Source organism: Pungitius pungitius, chromosome 3, assembly GCF_949316345.1.
Source record: "Pungitius pungitius chromosome 3, fPunPun2.1, whole genome shotgun sequence".
NCBI lineage: Eukaryota > Metazoa > Chordata > Actinopteri > Perciformes > Gasterosteidae > Pungitius > Pungitius pungitius.
The window spans coordinates 18,935,958-18,954,366 of NC_084902.1; the positions used below are offsets into that span (position 1 = coordinate 18,935,958).

The 18,409-nt window shown below is 43.7% G+C and overlaps 1 protein-coding gene across 3 annotated transcripts in view; it reads right to left on the reverse strand.

The window, feature by feature from the left end:
- bcas3 (BCAS3 microtubule associated cell migration factor) overlaps window positions 1-18,409 on the reverse strand; it is a 260,468-nt gene that overhangs the window by 191,291 nt on the left and 50,768 nt on the right. For all 3 annotated transcript variants that reach the window (XM_037479089.2, XM_037479079.2, XM_037479096.2), the window contains exons 15-16: window positions 16,256-16,580; window positions 1,872-2,022 (exon numbers count right to left, since the gene is read on the reverse strand). In XM_037479089.2, coding sequence (XP_037334986.2) covers window positions 1,872-2,022; window positions 16,256-16,580 — 476 coding nt within the window. The remainder of the gene's footprint in view (window positions 1-1,871; window positions 2,023-16,255; window positions 16,581-18,409) is intronic.

Here is an 18,409-nt window from a genome sequence, read left to right on the forward strand (position 1 = left end):
ATGAGGTTTATTTTATAAAATTGCATCCCTCAAAGTTGTCTTTCTCATATAAACCTACACAATAAAAAAAAGTCTTGTAAACTGGCTTTGTGAATGTTTTAAAAAGAAAAAGCCACCACTTGGGTCTTACATAAATACCTCATACTCGCACTTTCTTTTCTTTTCTTATGGAAGTAAATCTGTGCCATTGGGGGTTGAAATAAAAGAAGGTTGAATTACTAGTACTGAATATGTATGCATTAAAATTTCCTTCTGAATGTTTTTCAACATTAAAACAAAATTCAACCTAAAAAAAAAAACTTAAAATATTCAGCCGCAAAAGAAATAAAGGTTACAATATTCAACCCAAAAAATTGAGCCGTGGCACACCAACGTCCGGGACACTAAGGTAGAGCAATCGATTCTAGATTCAAGATCAGGAGCGTGCGTCAAATAAAAGGAGCGAGCACCCAATACACCTTGGGCTTCGGATTGTAGCCATGTCCAATAATAACGAATAATGATTTGGAAAATAGCGTGACATTGCCCATGTTGAACAATCAGGTCCCTCTATTTTCGTCTTCAAAGTTCACTCATCAAATATCACGGGGAATAAAATCCCTCGCCGTCTGTTGGAATCATCATTTACCATTCAAACAGGGCATGAAAATTACATTTAAATGAAAATATTAAAATCTCCCCGTATTTGTGGAGCCACCTGTACTGCATGTAAATGCACTTAGCTAAGCCGATGGTCTTAAAACTACATCATTTCAATGCATGGCGAAGGTCCAGGTGAAATAGAAAAAGAGGGAGCTAACAGGGTTACACTGCATTTAATACGCCTTAAATACGATTTTAGGGTTCTTATTTCTGCATGATCTGTTTTATCTGCTTTCCAAACAGCCCTCAGACCAAGTCCGCATGTGTGTTCTGCTTCATTACCCTATGCAAAAAAGTGGTGGGCTGAGACAAAAAGAGTCCATGAGCATCAGCTGGTGGGAGAGAGAAGCTTTGGCCTCCACTCGGCTACTGTTGACACAATACACTGTTTTTACAATGTGATTAATGGAAAAAGACAGCGAATCGCAGACTGAGGTTTAGGATGTAATACAGTGGGATTTAAATTTTCCTTAACAGTGGCCAAACTGTAAAGATAGAAGAGTTAGTGAGGTTGCCAATAACCCATTTACACATTTGAAGGCTTTAAATGGATAATTCTGTGGCGCGTTGTACCTGGATTCTTGAAAGGGTCACCAATGATATCAAGATGAGTACATATACATATATAAATGACTTTTCCTAGTTCTGTCAGAAGATGTAAAATATAAAATATAATAAGAGCATTGCGCAGGCAATTTTAACTCATTTTTCTCTTGTATTTTCATCAAATAGAAATAATGGAACAATTTATATGTATCATTAGGAAGCAGTTGATACACTGTCAATGATTGATTGACAATATATACACATTGAAAATGAACACAAAAAAACACAGTAAGCACTTATTTGTATGTGCAGCTACTTTATAGGGTAATATAATACTAATACTATACTATACTTTAAATAAAAATGGCCTAAAATTGCTCAATATGTGAAGAATCGAATGAGTGAATGGAGGAACACCAAGGCGCTGAGACATGTCCCACCAAGTCATTGATTAAGTGATTGATTTGAGATAATTTTATATTTGTGATATTTAGTCTATAATTTGCATTGGGATAGCGGGTTATAGTTTTGCTCGTTTGACGAATTCTGGGTAATGCATATGACATTTATATATTCCTTTCCTATTTAAATCATGTAAGTCTGGACTTTCTGTGGAGATCCAAAGCTTAGGCTAGCATGTCTGTATGTGTGACTGGGAATGTGTGTGTGTGTGCGCTAGCTACCCGGAGCGTTTGGTGATGGTGCCCAGGGTCATGGGCTGCTTGATCTGGGCCAGAGGCAGCACCACGGTGAGGCTGGGCAGTGCCGAGAGCCGAGGGTTCCCCATGTTGTTGTTGGTGAAGTTGTTGTATGAATCCTGGCTGCTCAGCTTGGCTGGACACACAGAAATATACAATTAGTCCTTTCACATTACTGGATGATCCCTGTACAGCAAGGTCAGATAAATAATGTTAAGTGGAACATAACAGGTATGATATGTACACACAAGTTATGCAATCAAGAGCCTTCCCAGGAAATGTCTGCAGATACGAGGTTTACATATATACATGCGACAGGTAAAATAAATATGGAACACTTTACCGTCTTTCTCAGAAGAAATATTTCTAAAAGTTGCTATCAATTACATTTTCACCAGATGTCAGTAACAACACAAGTAATTCATACATGTAACTCCAAAACAAACAAGTTCTGAAATTAAGTTTTGTGTAATAAAATGGATTGACACAGCGAAAAAGTATTCAACACGCTTACTGAAACGTATTTAATACTTGATATAAAAGCCTTTGTTGGCAATGAGGGTGTGGACAAACTAGGCACAAGCATTGCTCAGACCTGTGTGATTTTGGCATTTTCTTCCACACAATCAGTCTTCAAATGTTGAATCTTAATGTTGAATCTTGTCTAAATGTTCCGCAGCAAACTTTAGACTTCAACACTCCTTTTCTTCAACAATGGAGTCTTGCGTGGTGAGCGTGCATAGCGGCTGAGTCTTTCTGAACTCCTCCACGAGTACTCCTTGGCTCTTGGACAAGTCTTCTCAATATTCTTTTCACTCCTCTGTCAGGAATCTTGCAAGGAGCACCTGGTCGTGGCCCGTTCATGGATTTAAGCGCTATACACCGCATCTGTCTCTGGTTCAAGGCCTCATGTGGAATGATTGGAAATAACCAGCTCAAGATGCTACATTACAAATGCTCTTGCTTTACTAGTGCCTTGTAGTTGTAGTCTGTTAATCAAGGCCAATCAACAGGCCCTACACACTGGTTCAACCTCCTCCCCGCGCGCGCGCGCGCGCGCGCGCGCGCACACGCACACACACACACACACACACACACACACACACACACACACACACACACACACACACACACACACACACAGAGAGAGATGATCCAAGGAAACGCATCACATATCCCATGCCGCTCCAGCCAGACCTAATCAGAGCATGTCAAAAGGCTTCTTAAAGACCTAATGAACTGAAGCAGGACGGCAGGAAACTCACTTAGCACGTTCAGTTCGGCCTCCGGCTCACTGGAGACGACGCATTTCAACACTATATATTTACAAGACTAGCAAAGATCATCTTTGGCAGGTAAAGCTACCAAGGTGTATCACCTCATTCATTGTAATACAATGGGGAATAAAAAATAGAAACATTGCACTACAGTGGGAGGAGAACTGCGGATTAACAAACAAATATGTCCATGCAATTCTGTGATAAAAGATACAACAAAAGAGTGTACCCTGATGGGCAGGCCAAGGAAAATTCCAAGTTCAAGTGCTTTCAAAAGAAATAAAGAGCAAACCTGTGGGTACACCACAATACGCTTGCTGAATGTTTCCCTTGTTCCATTTGTTACCTTAATAGATGAGTGACAGTTGCGTAACACAAAGGAATGAAAAGGAGGGAGGGGGGCACACAGAGACAAAGGAAATAAGGCCCACATCAAAGGTTACAATAAAGGTAGAGGAGGAGAGAGCCTTGTCATTATTGGGAGGGAGCGATCAAGAAGAGGCTGAATGCGAGCGGAAAGGGACCGCTGAGTGTTTTGGTCCGGTCTTTTAGATCATTTATGTGGACCTCTGAGTTTCATTAGTCCTGCCAAACCTTCGCTTTGTGGTCCTCTAAAAGGGCTGTCTCTTAGACCTCCGCTAGCCAACAATGCCGCGTGACCTTCTGAGGGAGGTGTGGGGGGGGGGGGGAGGAGGAAAACATTACACAAACCTGTCCTTCATTCCCTTCTGCTCCTCTCTTGGTAAGACTAACAGCGGCCTGTACCAGGGCAGCTCCTGAAAGCCCCTCGCTTTTCAAAAGTGCTACACCCCTAGAGCCTGAGCGGCGACCTTTTGTGCTGGGGGGGCAGGATGGACGAGAGGGGTGAGGGGGTTCTGCGCAGGAAGCAGCCTGAAAAGCCATAATGGTGCTTCAGCTATGAGGGGAGGGTGAGGATTGGGGGCAGGGGTCTCGATAAATTTAGCATCCTTATTCGAAATGGACATTTCACTTTTGCTCTGCTGCATTATCAGCGGTGCCCTATGGAAGTAAATCTGTGTCATCGGGGGCTGAAATAAAAAGGTGATTGAATTTCTAGCACTGAATATTTATGCATTGATATTATGTAGCAGAATGTTTTAACATTAAAACACCGCAAAAAGTGGCTGCGTTACACACTCGGCCAACCGAGCTTATTGGATTTTTAGCTGATTTTTATACTTGGAATAAAGTTGTATATCGTCAGTGGCAAGCAAACGTTTTGGTTCAGGGTGAACATTATATGTTCTTTTATGTGTTTCTTCATACGTTGCCACACTGATGGCATAAAGAAGAGTTAAAGCCCAAGTTGTATTGGTTCCTCGCTCCTTTAGCTTGACGCACGCTCCTGATCTTGAATCTAGAATCGATTGCTCTTCCTTAGTGTCCCGGATGTTGGTGTCTCACGGCTGAAGTTTTTGGGTTGAATATTGTAACCGTGATTTCTTTTGCGGCCGAATATTTTAATTTGATCATTTTTAGGTCAAATTTTTTTGCAGTGTTTTAATGTTGAAAAACATTCAGGTAGAAAATTTAATGCATACATATTCAGTGCTAGAAATTCAATCACCTTTTTATTTCAACCCCTGATGACTGATTTACTTCCCTAGTGCCCCCCCTTAAAAATCTTGTGGATTGTAGAACAGGTGTAGCTGGACAGAGACGCAAAAGGGGGGGGGGGGGGTTTGGGCTGACGTTGATAAAACGGGCATACCGTGCTGTCACTGAAGGCCAAGCGGTCCAAAACTGTCATAACCCCCCCCAGTGAAGACAGAGGAGACAAGTTGATGTGGTGCGTGGTAGAGGTCACGCACCGGGAGGAGACGATATGTGGGAAGAAAGCTCGGATGGCTGAAAGACAGACAGCATGCTGTGTGACGTGCATGTGTGACGTGCATGTGTGACGTGCACGTGTTTGTGTAGTTGTGAGAGTTCAGTATGGAGGCCATCGATGAAGACGAGGTCAAAGCTTCTATCCCCCGAGTTTGACTTGAAACAACTTTAATAACAAATCTGCATCATAAAATGAAAGTCAAAGGTTTGTTTGGACTGCGAAAACAAACGGACACACAGATGGTTCATAACCTTAATCTGAAATGTCAATCAGTCTAAGAGATCTAAAAGGGATGAAACTGAAATTGGGATACACACTATCGTTTCCTGTTCTGAGAGCACAGGCCTACTCCCTAATAAATAAAGAGCAATCCTGTGAAAATGCACTTGTTTGCTGATATTTTCATAGAGCGTCACAGAGCAGACATATGCAAACAAGTGAATAAGGGCGCGCCGATGACCATATTTGGCCGAGAGTGGAAATCAGGGCTACCCTGTGCTTCATCAAACACAAAAAGAGGGTGCATGCATTTTTGTGCTGGCACTTACATTCATATAGATAGCTACTTCATGTACTATGATTTTAGTATTTACATCAGGAATCAGATGATGACATTTAGGCTGAACGAAAAAAAGCTGAGCGAGGCGACTACAAAGAGAGAGAGACCGATGAGGCGCGCCTGGCAGAAAGATAGCTCCAGACGGAGGCCGTGATTTGATTAATGACCGGGGCGTGATGTGCCCGAGCACTGATACATGACATCCCCATGGAAAGAAGATCCATCAATGCAAATCCGTCTCCGTCGCCGTCGTCCAGAGAAAAACTCTAACCCTGCCAAAAAGTCACACTGTCATTTGACCCGCATCTCCCTTTCTCCCCCCGATCCAACCATCCATCCAGCTCCCCTCCATCCGTCCGTCCACCCATCGCTCCCTGTCTCAACAGCATTTGCATTCCCTTCTCGCGTTAAGCCTTTCACTCTGTCCTTCGCGCTCTTTCTCTCTCCTCAGCCGCTCCGTGTCACGCTATCTCGTGTTTCTCTCCCCTCTCTTAATACCCAATTTGCATCCAATACAAGCAGGAGGCTTCCAATGAGGAGCCAACGTGCGATAGGACAAGCTCTGAAGACTGTGTGTGTGTGTCCACACAGACACTGTGTCTTATTTGAATTGTTTTGCCAGAGGGGGTATTTCAGTCAAAAGAAAGGGGGAGCGGAGAGCAGCGGGTGAGGCAGGTGACGTGTTGAGCGAAACTCAGGGAATTAGAAGGGACCTTGGACCTGAGGGTGATGTTGCAGCTGTGAGCCGCGGGGGGGGGAGGGAGGCCGAGTACGAAAGACAAGAATAAAAATGTCTCAGCGAGGGAATACTTTATGGTTTTGACTAGACTTCCGAAGATGTTTTCGGATTGAGGTTTTAACGAGCAGAAAGATGTCCTGAAGGGAGACTCCTGTCAGAGGGAAACATCCCTACAGCAGCCTTTCGGTCATGAACCATTCAAACCAAAACGTTTCATGAAGAGACACAACATCAACAAGAAATCACACCCGCAGAAAGTAGCCAGTGGGCGGGTGTCAGGGTGTCACAACTGTCTCTGACAGTGGAATCCCTTTTCTGGAAAGATGTCCTCAGACCGGAGAACTCCCACACGTTGTCCACACACACACACACACACACACACACACACACAAAAAAGACTGATTGTAAAAATAGGATGTTAGTATGTCAAATGCTGTTCAAACTGTTTTGCGCAAGTCATCAAGTAGTCCCCTTACAGCGTACATCTGAAGTCATTTCAGCTCAGAACCGTGGACAGACCCTGCCGTGAGCTGTAGTATATGTATTAAAGAAATATCGGCATTCAAAAAATTAAAATTAATAAAACGCATACTCTTTCCTTTAATATCAGTATTCTTCAATCCCTCGCTTTGTTGCTTTGTTCACACTAGTTCTACTGAATTTCATTTAAAGTATAGATGAAGCCTGTTTAAAAGTTTTTAATTTTATTCTATGATTTAAATCAGGCACTTTTCTTTACACGTCGGTCACTCTTGTTAAATAACATCGTTGTCACTCTCAAGTATCAAGATATATTTTTAGATTGGCACCAGCATTTAAAAGTGTCACGCCTGCTACTTAAAATAACTCTTTGGTAACTGACCAACATTGGCAAAGCGCTATCAGTCCATCTCCACTTTCCAACATTCATCCCTTCATAGTCCAAGTTTCCCAGACATTTGAAAGGGGGGAGGGATTAAAGCAGGAGAGCGAATGAAGAAAAAAAAGGGGGGGGGGGGTAGTCTTACTTTGAGGCCTGTTCTGTTGCCCCAAAAGTAGCATTATTAAAACACACTCACTTCAAAAGGGCAAAAAGTGAGGAAGGAGAAGAGACAGATGAACGCGGGGAGGAATAAAAAGAATCCGACACAAAGGGGGAAGAAAAAAAAGAGTGAGAAGGAGGAGAGATCCCCCACTGGACGGAGTGAAAACAAATTAAAAGAGCCCTTATAAAACACAGATGCTGCAAAGAAAATAAACTTTAGATTTACTGTTTTGCAAAGGAATCAGAGGACTGGTGGAAAAGCCATCAAGTCCCTCCTCCTCCCTTTTGCTCCCCCTCGCTCAGGTAACGGTGGAGGGATCTATCTCCTCACTTTTCTCTCTCGCTTCTCGAGGGTCAGACGGGCCTGTGTGAAATGGCTTCCTGCCCGGGCCCCTGCTCCCAAACCGCATGCTTTTATTTGCCGGCCCTATTTGGGCACGTTTTGTGTTTTCATTTTCATTTCTCATGTCGAGGAGCTTATAAAAACAGACTTTCTACGATAAAAAATACAAATACAATCCCCGGGACAAGTACTTCTTCTGCAAGTTCCTCATGAATACAGAAATACAGAAGCACAGCATGTTTACCCGCCTAAACACGCATGCACACATCAGACAGGCTACTCAAGCATTAGGAGACAACCATCTGAAATGAACGCACGCACGCACGCACAGCACCCTGAAATCAGATCTCCAAGTTTACAGCTTGTCAGTATTTACATGGCCGCATCAGACAGGACTGAGTCACCAGCAAGAAGAGCTGGGTGGGGGTCAGACAGCCCCACTGGATCAGATGACACTCACACCCCAACATTGTGTGTGTGTGTGTGTGTTGCTATCATCTGATTTGGTTCAAGGATCTCGTACCTCTAGGTAAAGAGGGACGGGCTGTGGCTAATGATTGGATGTTTGGAAAAGGTAGGGGTTTGAGAGTGGTAGAAGAATGTGTGTGTGTTTAGAGGGGGGGGGGGGGTGCATGCTGAGCACAGACACTCATCACAGACACTTGCAAACCAATTTAGAGGGAGGGGGGGGGGTTATGTCATGTTGTTTCTTTAAGATTCAAATGATTGAAATCTGAAAATGGAGATATATGAAATATATGAGATTGATATGAAAAAAGGAAACTTCTGTAAATAAGTCTTATTTACATCCTATTATTATTTTTTCCTTTTCCGATTCATGTTAAAAAATTGTGTAGCTTAAATAAAAGAAGTAGGAAGTATTGTATTTTATATACAAAATTTAATGCAAGAAATATATTAAAGCTCATCCAGACATCGTGCTATCTATTAAATGGGATTGGACCATTATTAATCATTTATTCGATTTTTCTGGAGTAGATATTCAGTAAATTTGTTATTAGATTTAGAAGCACTTTATTTATTTAATGATTGACTTTATGTGAAATGTCTAATAGTAACAAAACTTCATAATAACCGTACGGTAAAGCGTTCATGCTGTGTATAAATCAATATATTCATACCTTTCTCTTCATTTATTTACACTGCCCATGTTACTGCTCATTCTGTATATTACCACTGCTTAATCTGTATATTATCTTAAATTACTTAGGACTTGTTATAAACTGCATGAAAACAAGATTTGGCAGCATCTAAAGTGATGATATATTTGGAACCTATGTGTGGTTTTGTCTTTGCCGGGATGTCCCTCTCCTGAGGAACCATTTACCGGAACAGAATACATGTAATTAATTCCAGTTAAAAGATGAATTACTAGAAAAGTAAATTTGGTATTTCCAAGTATACTTTTTCCCTCTCTATCAAACCGACCTTTGTCACCACAAGTGATAAGAGACGGATAAGAGTGGGCCATCAAATGCTTCTCTTGTAACCCAGTGGTCCGGACAGAAAACAACCCGGCCTGCAGAGAGTCTGCTTTCACTGCCATCCTCTGCCGGCTTCACAAGCTACTGGATGAAGATCATGACGTCAAACATTCAACATTTCCTCCATAATTAAATAATCCCAATGCAGAGTTCACTACCCTCTTTTCTTCAATGAGGCTGGTATGTAGCTATTTGTTGTCATCACAGCAGCTCCATCTGCATTAATAATCAAACATCCCGAGCCCTGCAGTGTCCCAAAAAACACACACACACTCTCTCTCACAGGTCATATTTTATAGATCTGGTTGGATGTTGCCCTTTCAAAGAAACCCAGTTCTAATGCAGATTGACTGTAGCAGAAGCGCTGTTTGAATAGAAAACACACCGGGCCAATTTGATCCATATTTAGTCAGCCTGCTTTAGACAGCATGCAGGCCTAAATGAACGCTGTGTCAAAAACACTTAGACGCGACCATAGTAAATAAGGAGTAAGGAGTAAATAGGGACCAGGCTTTTTCAGGGATTAAAGGGGTCTTCCTTTAAAGAAAGAATAAACCTATAAATGTTACTTTTACATGTCAAATGTGACTAGAGATTATTGTATCCAAGCTGAAATGCCTTGAGGAATTTCCTGCCTTGTAGAATTGGTATTATACATTTTATACAACACACTAGCAATCGCTCACCAAGTAGGAAATCTAGTGATATTTTGAATGTATTTTGTAAACTGGACCTAATCAGATTTGGTCACGGACACTGGTGTAACACTTCTACCCCCCCAAAAAAGAAGAAAAAAAGGGAAGTAAATATGAAAGAAAGCAGAAAATGATTTGCACACTGCAGCAGAAGAACAAAGGTGGGATGTCAAACCTATTGATCGGCTGACAATGGAAGGCTTCGGCTTTTCAGAGCATGCACTTTTCACTTTGTCTGCAATAAGCTCGAAGCCACAAGTGCTTTCTCTGCGTAATGGCAGGGCGGCTTTATTTCTTTATTTCTACCTCCCAATTTTGCAAATCAAATAATGACGAGTGCAGTGGCGGGCACCCGGTGATAAGAGGGTTTAGTGGTTGTGGAGATTGAGTTATTAGGACTTGCGGAATAAGGACAGAGGTCTCTGGCGGGGCCCGAACGCCGGCCAAGAAACATATTCCTCGCACTGTGTATTTTTGGTCGCTTTAAAAGCCCTTCAAGTACAGGGGAAGGCTAATTCTCTGAGTAAACAGCTTGTTCGATTGCAGTGTGGTTTTGCGCTGAGCTCTACGTTTATTGACTCAAGCCGAGCCGGGCTCCGGCTGCTCCGGCGACCACAGCGAGGAAGAAGTCTGCAACAAACACAAGCGGCTAACGCTAGCTTACCTTTGATGGCACATAACCGTTAAATCAAATGTACTGAGTAATGTGCAAAGCCTAATCCTCTTGACTGAATGGCAGGTTGAGGGCAAAAATGCTTTTAAAAGAACATCTGCTCCTCTCAGAAAGACGTTTGTCCTTTCCTATTTCCTGCTCAACAATAAATTCAGGGTTTAATTATTAGGATATTTACAGAACAAACACTGCTCTGAAAAAAAACATAAGAATTTGATAAAACGTAGAAAAATGTGAAACCAATATCTACAAAAAGAAGACCTCCGCCGTCTTCAAAATGCTCAAAAGATAAGGATTGGCGCTCAGAGGCCTCCCTATGATAAAACAGTTCAGCCTGCCTCTTTAAAAATGTAACTGCAGAGGAGGACTGGAAGTTGTTTTAGCTGGAGGAAGTAACCATTCATTAAGGAAGCCAGAGAAATTACCCCATTCTTTCTCTCTCTTGTTAGATTCGTATCAGGGTGAACCCATCGCAGCACAGTCTGTGCTCTCCGTTAGAGGGCCCGGCCGCTCTGCTGCCTCCGTCTCCAAACCCTGACCACACAGTGCCACACGGAGGACCGCTCCGGTACTGGCGCACATTTAATGCACAAGTCCATGACTTTGGGTAAACAGGGTGAAATGGTCACATCACAATCAGTTACGATTCATAAATCTGTCATTATGATCTCCAAATAAAAGCGGTTTACATTAGGCAGCTACGAACAATAAATATTTTGAAATAATTAATAAATAGCTAAAGTTATTCACAACTGCTATTCCCAGAGCTGCTGTTTATTTGCAGCTTCTCACAAAGACACAGAAGCACAACACAAATGCTCAAGGACAAAGGATACAACCCCTCAGTGTGTCCAGATGAGTGTGAGAGGAGGGCAGTGTACGCTGACCCCTTCTCTTTCCAATCCTCACGATCTCTGCTGGACTATTCTGAGGCACGAGCAACAACCATGGCTGATAATGCAAATGTTCAAGACGATAAGATGTTCACCGACACTAGCTTCTATTCATTTTGGACAGATGTTTATTAATGAATTACGGATGGAGATTATGGAAAAATAAATGCCGCGTTTGTTGATGTTCTGTGTTCTACTATAGAACACAAGCTGTGTGCAGGGCAAGTCTCAATAAAAAAGCAAAAAAGTATAGGTGTTACAAATCAATATGATGGAATGCCTCAACAGGACATTAAATCACCCTTACATCAAGGTAATGGCATGGATATTACATTTGGATCAGCCAGAAACAGACATTCAAATGTGGTTGTTTCACAAATAAATCCTTTCTCAATTGTTGAGGAAACCTTCTCACCACATGGTTTGTTTCGTAGCCGATGGCGGCTTCCAGTTGCGCCATGTGATCCTCCTAGATTTGATTGTTTGACTCTTTCACCCACTCCAATTTTCGATTGGGGAGTTAAGTCCGTTGCAGGCACGACCAGCGCTGAGCATGTTGTGTCTACGTAGGCGAGAGGCCAGAGAGTACCGACGTCATAGCAACTAAGGCAGGATGTAGGAGGAAGAGTGAAATAAAAAAAGCGTGATGAACATGTGGGTTTGAAGTGGCTTTACGGATGCTGTTGAGCTCCGTCCATCTGAGACCAGTCATCTCTCTCCCTGTTGAAAAGGATACAGCAGCCTGCTTGCTCGAGCCCTGTCTGTGTGAAGCAGACATGTTTAGCTGTAGTCAGTCACTTTCAGTCCCTACACTGTTTAAGTCAGGGTCACAGCGAGGTTGCGTGCAAACGTGTCACACGCCGGCAGGGATGAGGTCATGTTTCCTTGGCATGGACCTCGGCAGGGAGTCGGTGTTTTTCACCCCGGGACGATGAGTGACGAAGGAAGGGGGGGCGGGGGGGTGGGGGGGGGGGAGTTAAAACACAAGTCCAAACCCAAATAAGCAAGCAGTCAGCCTCTAATAGCTGAAAGGAAGTGTCCCTTTATCAACAAGTGAATTAACAGTTTCCCGTCACACCTTGTTTTTTTCTGTTCTTCTGAAGCAGCGCCAGGACCCAGATGGCCCAGTGATCGGACCACCGGGGCTTCTGCTCACTGAGGAAACAAATCTGTTGCAGTGACTAATAGCCTCTTGTTGATGTTTTATGGTTGGGGAGTGTATGACTGGAGCCGTGTGTGTACACACAAAAGGCACCAGTGCCTGTTGGAAAAATGCACGCCGAGTCATAACTGTCATGAGAATGTAACAGAACATTTAGAGGGCAAAGTAGGGCCTCTTCACAAAGAAACATGAACAGGGATCAAATGAGCAAATCATTTTTTTAGGAACCATCAAAACCTGCTGTTTTGTACGGCAGGCTGTGGTTGGATGTGAGTAGTAGAAGTCTCTGCTACGACCTCGGTAACCTCTGCCCCGTGTCCAGAAACACCACTCACTGAGCCAGCCTTTCACCCTGCGTGGGGATGCTCACGCGACAGGCCATCAGCCCCACTGACAAGACGTCCAACGCAGAAGGGAAAAGCTTCGGGAGAGGGGGCGGGGGGGCGCACTGTGCCCGTAGGGACCTACACAGTCCCAAATAGCCGTTCCAGATCGTAATACTGACAAAGACGGCAGCCAATTGCAGCCTCTATTTTTAGGCCCGGGCTGGCAGCTTGGAGACGGATGTGTACTTTTCTACAGTTCCTTCCCAAAAATCAACGGCGTCCTCGCTGGCGACAATCACTGTGCAGCTGTTGTGGCTAGGTGGCCCGGCCCCGACCAGCCTCGCCCCGCCGCTTTCTGCCAGCGTAAAAGAAAAAAGAAAAAACACCTTCCCCGCCCAAACCTTCACACCGAGCTCAGACACTGATGGAAGGTAGACACAAAAGCGTCTGTGACTCAATGTGTTTTCATTTGCGGTGAAAATGGCCCAAATAATGACGTTTTTATAATCACGCTGGTAGCAGCAGTAGAGGAGGCGGGATTATTATTTTTTTTTTCATGTGGCAGGATCTTGCAGCCGACATCCTCAGAATGACAGACAAGGAGACCTGCATGCATTCGCCTCACAGGGCTCTCACGCTGAACTGATAATGACCTGTGACACAGTGTAAGTTTAAGTTGGTTTGCTTGTTTCTAGAAAGCTGCAGGTGCTTTCAGAAACACGCAAGATGTCACTGAACCAAATAAAGTCACATTGAGAGTGTGACACTACTGTGTGAGTAATCCTTTAACTACACAAGGGTTTTTTTATCAGAGAGGGAGCTAGAGTATGTATGGTGTGTATTAACGCCTCAACAAAAGCAGTGGGAAATCTGACTTCAATTTCCTGTGGATTATGTTATAACGGGTAAAATATTAAGAGTTATGACAACATCCAATTTCCCTCTTAATAGCTGAACAAGTTCACCGAAACTTTCTTTTATCTATTTCACCATGAAGAAAAAGATTTGTAGATAGTTTATCTTCCTCAGAAGTATGCATACACACACTCAATAAGGTATCACTGTGAGGACTAATTGTTGACAGGTGGCCCTAATGCTCTCCTTTGAAACAAAAGTGTGATTTACGACCATGCTCCCGGAGACCTGGCCTTTCAGCGCTGCAGCTACTACAGACTTATCTTTCTCTCCCTGTCTGCCTGCCGCCTTTATTGTCCCCCTCCCCGCTCTATCTCTCTTTCGTTTTCTCTCAATTGTACCTCATTACTTTGCTCACTCACTTTCACCTCCTACCCCACTTTGATGTTTCTGTCCGTCTCTGTCCGTCATCGCAGCCGAGCACTGACTCTCCGAAGTCAGACATCCTTTTAATGTTGATGGCCTATTTTTCACAGCGTGGAGGAATGTGTGTGTGTGTTAGTGTCGGGGGTTACGGAGGGGTCTGGGTCTAGACAAGGGAGACAGGACGGGGAGAGGAAGCAAGGGCGCCATCTTCCAAGCGAGTCTGTGTACGTGGCAGGAGGGAGTAGTGAGAGTTCTACGAGTGGGGGGATAGGTTACTGTCACCTATTCTGGCCTATGGGGACTGAAGAAAAAAGAGGGATAAGCAATATGCATATGTTTCCTATGACAGTATGTGTCATTTTCAAAAACAACATCATGGATGTTGTGATATGTCTCATCCTGTGAATTAATTGAGGTTTATTGATCCTAATCCAAAAAATATTTGGAATTCAATATAATCTTGAAGTTGTCTTTTGTTGATAATTGAAGGAAAACCTTGAGTAATCTTTTCCCCAATTTCATTCTGCTTCGTGTTCGTTCACTTGTGTCGCTGACATTGGAGATAAAACCCTTCACTTCAATCAAGCAGGTGGAGAGGTAGACATTCTGTCTTATAGGGCTGCAACGCTGTTGCCGGGACAATCGTCCACTGACAGAAAGACACAAATATACACAAGTAACACCTGGCAAAGTACTATGTGGTGATTTGCGCTACAGTCTGTCTCCCGGAACACAGTGGGCCTTGATGACTCATCACTCGCATAGGCTCTCTACATGAAAATGATACAAGTGTGCCTAATGACCAGAACAGATCATGTTGTGTTTCTTTCAAATCTCTGCATCACATTGAGACGTTGCATTTGTCTTTCTCGAAAAACTGCGCATGTACTTTCCTCCTACATTGTAAAAGTATTCTGTCGGGTTGAAGAGCTGGTTTCCACACCATTAATGTGAAAATCATGTAGTGCCATGGGCTTTTGAAGAACGTTGTAAAACACATGCTTTCATGAGATAGCGGTAAGAGGCCAGCGGCCAGTTCCCAGTCGTTGGGTTCTCTGAAGTGTTTACCCAGTTCATCTATCAAAGCTCAGGGCTATTCCTGGAAATCCATGACGAATGACAACTGTGATATTTTACTCTGAGCAACACCTCTGGGGTCGAGCAGTGCAGTCGACAGAAAGTGTGTGTTCATCGGTGTGTATCTATGTCAACCAGGGACACACCGACGGTGTGAGCAGCCCATACTGCTGTTTGACAAACAAGGTGGACAAGGTTGTGGCCGAGGGATCAGAGTCCCTGGAACAGAGCTACTGAGATGAGCAGTCCCTGGAAACACACACACACGCGCACACACGCGCACACACGCACACACACACACACACACACACACACACACACACACACACACACACACACACACACACACACACACACGGGGGAAGTGACAGTGACACACACCTACCTGTAATGAGATCTAAATTCTACAGAGTGCACGTTTTTAGTTGAGCATGTAGTTTTGGTTTGAGAGCACATCATCAACCTCTAACGTCTGTGATAGACATCGTGCAGATAGAAAGAAAAGATTATTTCGGAAGATTCCGGAAACGGGAATCTACATGCTCAAGCTTTGTGTGGATGTCTTAATAATGAAGAATATGGTTACAGACTTGTTGTCCCTAGTGGGAAAAACTAATCAAGTCTATTCAATTCAAAAGGACAACTTGAAACTTGAAAGAAGTAGTGGATTAATGGGGTCAGGTAAATCAATCAACAATAATTTCAAAGAATCAACTCGTTCATCAAATAAAGATCCCGCCATTCTCTGATCCTGATCCTATCAAGATTATTGATCAAAATTATTTTTGGGGTTTAAAATAACAGCTTGTGAATGTGGTTTACGAAGCTTTCTAACACCATCTTCTTAAGATAACCCTGTAAAGTCTACTGCTCTGCACTAAAAGCTAATCAAGATGCCAGCCTTAACACGCAAACATCAGCAAGCTCCTCCCTCCTCCTCCTCCTCGTCCTCCTCCTCCTCACCGTGCAGTGGAGACCCCGACGGGCTGCTGGACAAGCCTTGTATGGGGCTACAGCGGCCACCTCCTCCACCCAGGATGCAGCCACCTCCTCCCCCTGCTCCTGCTCCTGCTCCTCCTAACGCAGCCACCCGGTTGAGCTCCTGTTCGATCTCCTCCAGGCCAGCGCTCTTCTGGAAGCGAGACATCCGGTTGACCACGCGCGGGGACATGTGCGTGCGGGCGCAGGGTGCCCCACCATAGGGGTTGACGGGGAATACATGGGTGGTGCCGCGGAGTGTGCTGATGGCTACCCATCGACTGTCCGGGCTGAAACACATGTCCTGGACCTGGAAAAGGTCAGGGGTCAGAGCATGTGCATAACATATGAAGGGTGAAATCATCCATAATTGACTATAAGAGACTATAAGAGATAAGAACAACACAACAGGGTACACATTTTGGGGGTTAGTGCCATTTAAAACTTAACTATATCATAAAAAGCATTTTTTTGTCTGTATGTTTAAAGGTGAGAAGGGACAAAGCAGCAGATGTAGCTTGAAGACAAAAAAACCTGATGAGTGAATATCAACATAGTACACCGTTTTAATCAAACACAATAAAATGAACACCATAGTTATTTTGATATTAGAAATGTAGAATGTAAGATGGTTTGTGGAAACAGGACCTTCAGACAATGATTGAAGAAGGAAAGCACGATAATGTGCTGTTTAGCTTTTAAGCCATGGGTTTTACCGAATATATTTACGGTTTCTCCTGGCAGTACACTTTCTAGCAATATCCCTGGAAGCATCCTTAGACCACCCCAGAGGCGTTCTGCTCACTAATCCCACATATTTGTACCATGTTTGGTTTCCTGCAGGTCCAACCAGTTTTCTACAATGCCATTATCTGGAGAGACAGTTTGCAGATATGCTTCATTTGTTTTGAAACGTTTTCTCTACCACTGGCAAAGTCCAGTCCGCCAAGAACTTTTCAAACAGATCAACAAACCTGCATGTCCATGGTGATCAAAGTCAACAAGGGTCACGGTGATAGAAAACAAGTTTTGGTGACAAGAAGTATGAGCTCGGCTGCTGGTAAAAACCTTTGAGCCTTGGAGTCATCCTCAAACAGTGACAGAATCTCAGGGAGCATCCACTTGAAAAGATAGCATCACCCTGAACATGTCAGACATGCAGACAACCCAGACTAATAGATTGCACGAGACAATACAAGCAAAGGAGTGTGGGAGAGAAAGATCACAACGAGGTGACAGAGTGCTGACACAGCATCTATCATTTAACATCCAGTAAAAAGTAGAAGCTTGAGAAAGTTGATGGGACCGAGGGAAAAATGAAAGGGAAAGTCCCAGGAGAAAGTCGCTACAAGGAATTTTGTCCTCTTTAGCCAGGAAGCCAGTCAGCCAATCAGAGAGGCCCCTCCGTACCTGCAGGCCCCTCTAATCTTTTGCCAGGTCAGACTAGGTAATTGTCCCCAGCAATGGCAGTTAATGGGGCATCTTCTGCATACCAGACAGTCACTCTACTTCACAGAGATGCGTGAAAGAGGAGGCCTGACCTCTGCGCGATGAGAAAGGGCCACTTTGTGTGTCTCATAATTGGTCATAATAGACCGGCCAAGGCCCCAACTGTATATGGACTTCACTGTCAGATCCATTCCATCAGGCGGAGGATTACCTGAAGGGTGGCTGCCATTGTACACTCAAAGTGTGACAAACACACCCAAACCAAGAGAAGTGGACTGTAACAGAATGATCATACGCTTGTGCTGGTGGGGAGGGTCACATTTGACATATTTATTATTACTATTTTACTTATTTTTTCATAAGTGACACAGAACAGGCAGCCATGTTCCCCTGAGAGATTCTCAGAAGGAATGACAAGCATGTGACAAAGATGGACAGAGGGATACGATTGAACAGAGCAGACACATGAATGGAACACAAGTGTCCGTGCACGACAAAGGCAAGATCAACACGTCAATGAAGAGCAAACAAAGGTTTAATGGTTCACTGTAGGTTCAACCTGTTCCTTCATATTGTTTATCTGGTAAAATAATGGATGATACTGACAGATTTATCAGGAATCTCCTTCTCACTTTGACAGATAATCCCTCAGCTAAACAGAAATGTGAAAGTAGCCGGCAGCTCCTAGCG